Source organism: Ixodes scapularis, unplaced genomic scaffold (genome assembly GCF_016920785.2).
Source record: "Ixodes scapularis isolate PalLabHiFi unplaced genomic scaffold, ASM1692078v2 PGA_scaffold12__126_contigs__length_90152505, whole genome shotgun sequence".
NCBI classification, from domain to species: domain Eukaryota; kingdom Metazoa; phylum Arthropoda; class Arachnida; order Ixodida; family Ixodidae; genus Ixodes; species Ixodes scapularis.
Genome location: NW_024609838.1, coordinates 55,822,013 through 55,832,120, shown reverse-complemented (window position 1 = coordinate 55,832,120; position 10,108 = coordinate 55,822,013). Strand labels below are relative to the sequence as shown.

The 10,108-nt window shown below is 45.9% G+C and overlaps 1 protein-coding gene across 1 annotated transcript; it reads left to right on the top strand.

Annotated features, from left to right (window-relative positions):
* Nucleotides 1-777: 777 nt before the first annotated feature.
* Nucleotides 778-9,861, top strand: LOC115316107. Its single transcript, XM_040206165.1, has 4 exons — nt 778-1,930; nt 7,919-8,248; nt 9,281-9,378; nt 9,733-9,861. Exons 1-4 carry the CDS (start codon nt 778-780, stop codon nt 9,859-9,861), a joined length of 1,710 nt encoding a protein of 569 aa, XP_040062099.1.
* The last annotated feature ends 247 nt before the right edge of the window (nt 9,862-10,108 follow it).

Here is a 10,108-nt window from a genome sequence, read left to right as displayed (position 1 = left end):
AGAAGCATTGATTTTATTGCGCTTCTCCAACTTGAAATTTAGATAGGGAGCAACCTAGGCTAATCGGCTCCGGACGAAAGACGGAACCAGTCTGATTAAGTTGCCCTCCTTTATTCCGCGATGACGTTTGGCTATCCGATAACTGAGGTGGCGGTTTCGGAACACACCTTTTTGAGTGTCCGGAATGTCTCCGTGTTCTGGCCGTTCTCCTGGTGCTTTTGGCCTGATACCCTTATGCATTGTGGCACCTGGTCCCACTGGCGTGAAGCTGAATTTGTGGTCTTTTGGTGGCTGCCTCTTTTTCTTGTCCTCTCCGCGTCGGCCGATAGAGCAGCTGCTCCGATTTTCGTAGGGAGCAGCCTAAGCCTTTTGGTTCGATCTACTCTTCCACCGCGTTTATTGCCTACTTTAGTATACTGTTAACGTTCCCGTCGCTGCCGCCAGCCACCGAGAGTGTGACGTCGTCAGCGTAAAGGCTGTGATTTATTTTGATCACGGCTACGTTGAAGAGGAAAGGCCAGAGGACTTAGCCCTGCGGCTTGCCTCTGCTTCCGATCTCCAGCTCGCCGCACTCAATATCCCTTACTGTCAGGGTGGCTGCCCAGCCGAAAAAAGAAATCCCTCATGTAGTCGTAGGCTTTTCAACGTCGGTATAATTGTTCTAAGTTCCCTAAAATTTCTTCGTGTTTTGCATTCTCGAATGCCTTTGTGAGGTCGAGACCCACAATGGCCTTGGTGTGTAGTGCGGATCATCCTTCTTCGTCTATGTCTGCAGCCATGAAGTTGCTCATGTTTTTCGTCCTCCCGCAGTTCCTGAGCGTGCCGGCGCGTGGGTCCCCAACTAACTGGAGTCACGATGACGGCGCGGTTTTCTTCCGGCATCCGGACGGCAATCTTCAACCTGCCAATCACTCGTCGACAGCACCGTCCTGTCCTGGTATCAAGTTCATCGAGAACCTCGTTCACACCACGTCATCAGCAGGGACATCGACAGCGGCAGCTATAAAGGAGCTCCCCTTGCGACAGCGCGCCAGTGGGCATGAAAGCTCTGCAGCCATGAAGTTGCTCATGTTTTTCGTCCTCCCGCAGGTTAGTAAACAAAAACCTTGCCATTGTTTTAAATCAGACAATGTTTGCCTTGTTATGCTTCCATGCCCTGAAGCTTGTATTGAGTCTTTTAGAGTTCTGCTGCTGTTGTTGTCTGGTGATGCTGAGCGGAACCCAGGTCCCATGTCAAAACCCCAAGAAGAACAATTACTTAGCTTACAAGAAACAGTCGATAAACTTAAAAACAGTCAAGTAAACCTTCTAAAAGAAAAACAAAAACAAAGTGAACAGACAGTTTCAACACTTGAAGAGCGACTTAACAAACTCGCGAGTGAACTCGACGCACTAAAGCAGAAGGATACTAGTAGCGCCGCGACCACTGAACCCCAGCTTACTGCTGCCTTAAACGAACTATCTCAGCTAAAAACACGTTGCGATGATGCAGAGGGCAGATCCCGTCGCTGTAATCTTTTATTTTTTGGCATCACCGACGCAGACAAGGAAACGTGGGCTCAGTCAGAGTGCTTGGTCACTAGCTTGTGCTCCGAGAAACTAAACGTGCAAGTTGAATCATCTAGGATTGAAAGGGCGCATCGCCTAGGAGCATTCGACCCTCAGAAATGTCGCCCAGTAATAGTAAAGTTTTCTTCGTTTAAAGATAAAGATAGCGTTCTTTCATCAGCCCACAAGCTTAAAGGAACTCGCGTAGCCATCAGCGAAGACTTCCCAATTTCTGTCCGGCTCGCACGCCGTCACCTTCTTGATTTTGCAAGGCCAAAAGGCACCCCCTACAGACTGCGTCATGATAAACTTTTTATAAATGATAAGTGCTATGTATTCGATGCCGCTCTTGGCGCCGTTAAAGAAAAAGACACACAGCCACGCCAGCGCTTCTTCTCGTCGCCCTCTAGAAGTCGACCGCAAAGCACCATGTTATCACTAACAAATCTTCCAGTCATTCTATCCTATTTATTAACATTAGAAGCTTAATACCAAAGAGAGACGAAATAATTTCAGTAATCGAAGCGTGTAATGCCGCTTTTGTTGTACTTACAGAGACGTGGCTAAGCCCTGATATATCTGACGTTGAGCTATTTCCCTCGCAACTAAACTTTCGAGTGTATAGGTCTGATAGAAAAACTAGAAAAGGAGGGGGCGTACTTTTGGCCATAAAAGACCATATACCATCACGGCTAATACCGCTTACCACTGACCTAGAAGTTGTTTGGGTGTATCTTTGCACAACGCCTTCCGTAATAATGGGTGTGTGTTACAGGCCGCCGGATAATAAAAGAGATTTTGTTATTGAGCTGTATAAATGCCTTTCTGAAGTCGCATGTAAATATCCTAACGCTTTAGTTACCCTTTTTGGTGATTTCAATTACCCAAATATTGACTGGTCTACTATTTGTTCTAGCTGTGCATTTTCTCAAGAGTTTATTGACCTTTGTTTAGATTTTAACCTATCTAATGTTATCACTCAACCCACTAGAATTACCAATCGCTGCAGCAACGTACTCGACCTATGTTTAAGCAATGACCTTTCTCTCTTCAGCAACGTCACATACTTACCCAGCATTAGCGACCACCTCGTCATTGAGCTAACATTCTCCATCACTACTCCTAAGAAATCACGTTATTGCAAATTCATTCACGATTATGCGAGAGCCGACTACGCATCTATCAACACCAACCTCGAAGAATTTTATCACATATTCTCAGTAAACTTCGCAGAAAGGACGGTCAATGAAAACTGGATTCTTTTCAAAGATAGACTAACATCCCTAATCAAACGTTTCGTTCCACTCACTCGAATTATATCCGATAACACTAACCCTTGGTACGATAAAACAGTTCATTGTCACTCCAACAGGAAAAAAAGAGCTTATACGAGGGCAACGGCTCATAACACTAACGCATCTTGGAACGCCTATCACGAATGCGCTAGGGCCTACAAATCCGCGATTCATGATGCCAAATCCAAATTTTATACTCATGACCTCCCCAACATTTTAACCAATAAACCTAAAAAGTTTTGGAAAGTAATTAACCCAGCACTCTCTCTTCCATTACAATTCGTTGACGAGTACGGCCTTCCACTTTCTGACGAACATAGTGCTCTTGAAACTAACAACTTTTTTAGCTCGATCTTTACCAATGAAGACTTGTCAAGTATGCCCAACTTGGGCCAACCCCTTCATCCTCCTATGAATCCTATCATGATCGACCGCTCTGGTGTACTGAAGGCCATTGATCAGCTGAAGGTGTCTTCTAGCTCTGGCGACGACCAAATAAACTCGAAAATATTAATAAATACTAAACACGTCTCTTCAACTTTCCTCTGCGACATTTTCTCGCAGTCTCTTCAACTTTCTGAAATTCCATGCGATTGGAAAATCGCTAACGTCATCCCCGTTTACAAAGCAGGTGATCGCCAACTAATTAACAACTATCGCCCCATCTCGCTCACCAGTGTGTCGTCTAAACTCTTAGAGCATATACTCTATTCTAACATATTAAACTTTCTAGACTCCCACAGCCTTCTTTTCGAGCATCAGCACGGCTTTCGCAAGTCATACTCATGCGAAACGCAACTAACAGCTTTTCTTACTGACGTTTACTCAAACTTTGATTCTAATAAGCAAACTGACGCCATATTTATTGATTTCTCCAAGGCATTTGACAGGGTCCCTCATCAACGTCTCTTACTGAAACTTAGAAATATTAATATCCATCCCTCAGTCGTCAAATGGATCTCCGAATTCCTCACAAATCGCACCCAGTACTCATCTATTAACAACACCAAATCTACCACCTGCACTGTAACCTCCGGCGTCCCCCAGGGAACCGTTCTTGGCCCCCTTCTATTTTTAATATACATTAATGATCTCTACCTCAACATCTCCTCTTCAATACGTCTCTTCGCCGACGACTGTGTAATTTATAGACCTATTAATTCAAACCACGATAATCAAATTTTGCAGAATGACCTCGCACTTATAACTCAGTGGTGCCACAAATGGCAAATGACTTTAAACTTTAATAAATGTAAATCTCTATCATTCACCCGCAGTTCACATGTTTCATCCTTTTCTTATCACCTTTCCACTATCCCAGTAGCTACCTGTTCCTCATATAAATACCTAGGCGTTCACCTGACCTCTGATCTGTCATGGACTACTCATATAAATGCTGTCACTGCCGATGCTAACCGTACTCTCGGATTTCTTCGCCGTAACCTCAGACTAGCTACACCTTCAGTAAAACTACTAGCTTATACGACCTTGGTCAGATCTAAACTTGAATTTGCTTCATCCATATGGTCACCATGGCAATCATATCTAACTAACAACCTTGAATCCGTTCAAAACAGAGGTCTTCGTTTTATTTACTCTGACTACTCCCCATACACTAGCATATCAGGATTACGCAAATCAGCTAACCTTGACTTACTTTCTTTACGTCGAAGGGTGTCACGTCTCACTCTTCTTCACAAAATCTTTTACCACAACAACCATCTAAAAGATTCTCTACTATCACCTCCCTACCGTATTTTCCCTCGTTTTGACCACTCATGTAAACTGCGCTCAATTACTTCGTCATCTGTCTCCTATAAAATGTCGACTTTACCATCTGCTATTGACGATTGGAACTCATTACCTGACCTCATTGTAAACATGACTGATACTAACAAGTTTGCTGCAGCCGTTAACCTCTTTCTTTCTGAAATACAAGTATAGATTACAGCGTCTTTTTTATTAACTATTTTTGTTGATGTTTTTAGTGTGTTCACTCCCTTGTATAATGCCCCCTGGGGCCCTCAAGGAAAATAAATGATGATGATGATGATGATAATTTGAAGTTGGAGCCTTTAAATCAGGTTCTGAGCAGAGAGCTTGGCCGGAAACCTATCATGGTAGGGGGGAAGAGTCCCATCTATGTACCCATTTAGTTTGCTTACACTACGTGTTCCATCGGCTTTTCTACGCACGAGGTGAGCAACATGGGACGCAGTTCCCCAGTAGTAATGTTTTGCCCGGTTTCGGGATCGTGAGAACCTTGGGGGTCTTCAATTGTCTGATAATTTTTTTCTATTTTCAGCATTTGGTCATGTACTTGGGGAGAGTCGTTATGCAGTTGTCGCCTGCGGACTTAGTGCATAGATTCTGTCTGGCTCCCCGCTGCTCCGCTGTTGTGAACGGACGGTCGATAGCCTCACTCGAGGCTCCCGCGTATGTTCCAAGTTTTTCTTTTGGATTGGTTTCGATGTATTTTTTGCGGACTTCCTTGATTAGGTCGTCGTCCGTGCCTCGGTAGGTGCTCAGAAATTTACTAAGAGTGTGCTCCTACGTGGTTTAACTTGTATCTGGGTCGAGTAGGCTCCTAAGTATATTCCAGGTATTTACGAGGCCTATCTGTAGTTCCATACCGTTGCACGTGCTGTGCCAGTTTTGGCGTGACGGCTGGTTTGCGTATTCTTCCATTTTATTATTTAGGATCGCCAGCCATCTGCGCAATGCTCGTTTTAGCTCTTGTCCATTTCTCCTGCTCTGCAAGCCTCACTTAGCTTCCTACGTATGTAGAAGCTTAGCGTCGGCTTCCTCCGGAACGGTCTTCGTTGCATTCTCCGCGCATCTGTGAAGCTGTTCGACCCATGATCTGATGTCCTATCTCGTGCGGCTCTGTTTTGTTCCTATGTGAATCATTTACGGCTACTCTTAGCTTCCTGAACCAGTCCCACTGGGTGATCTTAAGCTGCGTGCCCCATTTGGGTTTGTTGGGGCCCGCTTCTAGTTGTGTGGCCACTACATAATGGTCACTTCCTAAATTTTTCTTTGTGTTTAGCCATTCGGCTTCTTATTTAGCGCTATTCGTGAATGTTAGGTCTGGTATGGTGTCCGCACACACTCTGTTTCCGACCCTAGTGGGGTACGCGGGGTCGGTGACCAGTGACAGCCCCTCCTGCTAGGCGTTCAGCCAGGGATTCCGTCTTTTGATCTCTTCCCATTGGCATTCCCAGTTTGGGTGCTGTGGGTTAAGGTCACCTACTACCACTAGTTTTTCGGCGCTTTGCAATGTATAATGCTTTGCGAAGCAGGCTGGCGGATCTATGTTCCTTGCGTGGGTTGCTATATAAGTTTAGTACAAAAAGGCTTCCCCTGCCCTGTTTGCCCCCGGGAGTGTTTGGGTTCGTGGGCGGGCCGTGCTGCGGGACAGAAACACTCGCCCGTGGTCATCGGGAAACATCGAGAACCTTATTTTTAATAAAGCGGGGTTAGAGTTTCAAGTTTAAGTTTTAAATTATTCCTAACCAGACAATTTTCCGTCGAAAATGTTTACTTTTAATTCTCGAGATAATCTCCACGCGGACATGGTCAACAGTCGTTACGCCGGTGTCGAGCCGTATGTCCGGTATATTACGTCTTACGAGGGTCGCTATCGTTATACTTTTATTATCGGAGGCCGGTTCATCCTCCCTGTATGACGGCGTCTACCCCGCGAGTTTGGCCAGGCCCCCCGTTTTCTGCGAGAATATGACGTCTGGTGCCTTTTCCGCTTTTTATTGCCTATGAATCGATGAAGGTTCCGCCGTTCGCGGCTATGCCCACGGCGATTGCACTGCCAAATTACATACTTTTGATTATTGGGTACCATAATCCTTGAGCTGGGCATTTTCGAGACTGGTTTCAGTGCTTTTCGATTATGCGGGTCCGGAGTAAGGCTTGGAGGATTATAACGTACCCGCGCCAACTTCCCCTCCGGTAATGTGTAGGGTAGTAGCGTAGAAGGCGAGAAAGACTCGAGACATAGGAGCGTGCTGGGCTCACGTGAATCGAGAGATTCGAATCCCGGCGTGTATGAAGAACGGTCTTCGCAGTGCAGCTCTCGGGCTCAAAGTGAAGTGCGCTTATCCAGTCATACGGGTCCGTGTCCTCTCCGCTACAAATTGGCGATGAGGGTTCCTGCAGAATTCCTGGAGAGCGGCTCAAGATGATGAACGCATCGGGCGAGACATCGCAGCAAGCAACATCGAACATTTTTCGGTTCATGGGACCAGGACCATTCGACCCGAAAAAAGAGGAATGGAAGTTATACCAAATAAGGTTCCAAACATCTCTGGACATCGCCGGAACGACAGATGATGCCACAAAGAGGAGCTTTCTGGTTACAGCTCCGGCGTTCGAGACGTTCAAGCTGCTGCACTCTCTGGTTCAACCGAGGCAGGTCAGTTAATTTCCGTATTCGGAATTAACAAAAACACTGAAAACTCATTTTTTAACCGGAGCGTTCTAAGTGATTTTAACGAGCGAAGTTGTTTTCAACACGCCAGGATGGACGTGAGACACCAACGTAATTCCTAGCACGGCTACGATCAGTCATTTGCAACTGCGAGTCCGAGAACGAGGTCGATGCTCGCGCATGTTTCTTGGTCACGGCTTTTATAATTGGACTTCGAGATCAACGCTTGAGAGCACATCTCGTCCAAGATAAATATTTATCAATGGACACTGCACTCACATTGTCGAAAAGCTTTCGTCGAGCGGAAGAAGAGTCCCGTCAATTGAGGAGTGCTGCCGAATCACCCATCGCAGTCAGCCAGGTGGGAGATCTACAGAGGTCTTCTAGACAATGTTTCCATTGCGTGAATACAAACCATGTCGAAGACAAGTGCCGGTTCAAGTCTAAACACAGCACAGCTTGTGGAAAAAAGAGCACATTGCCAAGGTGTGCAGGAAAGGACAGTCTGGCAAATCACGATCAACAAGGAAAGGGACGGTGCAGGTAACCACCGGGGTTCAGTCCGTCTTCGATCTAGATTGCATGTTTCTGAAATGTCAGATTTAGTGCAAGCGAGTGGAACTCCAAATAGACACCGGTTCACAATTGACCTTACTGGACATTCACACTTGGCATCGCCCCGGAAAACCGAACCTGAACGAAGCTCTGTACAAACTGCAATGTTTCAGCAACGAGGTCATCAAGGTTAAGGGCCAATGTGAACTTCAGGTTGAATTTGAAGGAAATAAGTACAATCTAGAGGCTATTTTCACTAACATAAACCAAGCCAACTTGTTGGAAAGGATCTGGGTGACAGCTCTGAAATTGGATCTCAACAACTTCTTCGTCGCTCTTGTGAAAACAGAAGAAAGCCTCAAGACGGTGCTGACTAGATACGCAGCCCTATTCAGAAACAAACTTGGTCGGTGCCGAAGTTCATGCTGCCAAGACCACTACCGTTCGCACTGCGCGAAGCGGCACAGTCTCACTTGAAGAGACAAGTAGCCATGGCGTATTGACTCCAGTGGAAACAGCGCAGTGAGCCACTGCGATCGTCGTTGTCCAGAAGACCAGTGGATTCATGAGGGTATGTGGAGATTTCAGCGTGACTCTCAATCCTCAGTTGAACGTCGCGCAGTACCCGCTCCCGCGACCTGAGGATCTTTTTATAATTTTATTTATTTATTTCAGTACCCTCAAGGCCCAAGTGCATTACAGAGGTCAGGGACAAGTAAAAAGACACAATACAAAGAAGAGAATAAATACAAATATTTAGGAAAGAAAAAAAAAAGAGTCAGGGTACCTGCTGAAAAAAATGGCAGGTTAATGCGCTTCTAAAAGAATCAAATGATGATATAGATACTAAAGTTGCGGGAAGGTGGTTACACTCCAATGACGGCCTGGGGATAAAAGATTTGAGGTAGGCGGAGGTGCGACACCTCCGCCTATCTCGACTCGAAGCTCAACAGAGAGCGGACGTCTTTGAAAGTGGATCTGTCGGAGGCATATCTTTAGGTGGAGCTGGAGGAGGATACAAAAAGTATCATGTAATAAAAACTCACCAGGGACTGTTCTAGCTTAACCGGGTGCTTTTTGGAATACCATCAGCGCCTGCAATCTTCCAGCGAACCATGGAACAATTAACCGCTGGCCTGGGCAGCGGGGCATGCTACCTGGATGATAAAATTGTCACCGGAGATACTGATCAGCAGCACATCAAGAATTGGAGCTCGTGCTCCTATGACTCAAAAACTATGGGCTCCAGCCAAAAAAAAAGAGAAATGTGTGTTTATGTCTCCAGAAGTAGAAGATTTGGGTCAGATTTTGTCACCTGAAGGAATACGTCCCTCTTAAAAGAACGCTGGGGCCATACTGAGCATGGCGGCGCCGACTAACCTACATGACCTACGGGCATTTTCGGGCATGGTTGAGTCCTACGCAATTTTTTTGCCAGGGTTAGCCGACCTGTGCGCACCGCTGACTAATCTACACAAGAAGAATGTTCCTTGGCAATGGAGCTTAGCTTGCGTAGAATCCTCCCAAGACATCAAGGTGCGTCTAACATTCATGGAGACACTTGTTCACTTCGATCAAAGCGAAATAATCTATTTGGAAGCGGATGCTTTATCAGATAACGTCGGAGCAATCATCTTCCAGAAGATAAAAGGAAAAAAAAAACGCCCAGTTGTGCATGCATCGAAAACGCTAACTTTGGCGGAGAAACGATATGCCCAGATTGATAAAGAAGCCATAAGTTTTGGTGTAAAGAAGTTTCACCAGTATCTGTGGTGAAGAAGATTTGTCTTGTATACAGATCAGAAACCATTGACAGTGATTTTTAGTCCAGTGAAAGAAATCCCTGTGACGGCTGCCAAAAGACCTCAACGATGGGCTTTGATCCCACAGGGCTTTTCTATGGCATTAAGTGTACTCCACCAACTCAGTTTGGAAACGCTGATGGCTTGTCACGACTACCTCCAGAACCTGATGCAGAGTTTGACGCGGAAGTTCAACATGGAGTTGCCGATGCTGTGAGCTTCATTTCTTGCATCGCGGCGGAGACTGCTAAAGACAAGACACTGCCGAAGGTCTACCGGTACGTCATGGAAGGATGGCCCTCGGTTGAACGCGACGCAGAAATGCAATCATACACATCGGAACAGGCGGAACTCACTGTGGCAAATGGCTGCCTAGTTTCGGGCATGCGCACAGTGATCCCCCTTAGGTTTCGCGTAGCCTCCTGGATTTAATACATGGAGGATACCTTGGATAATCAAAAATG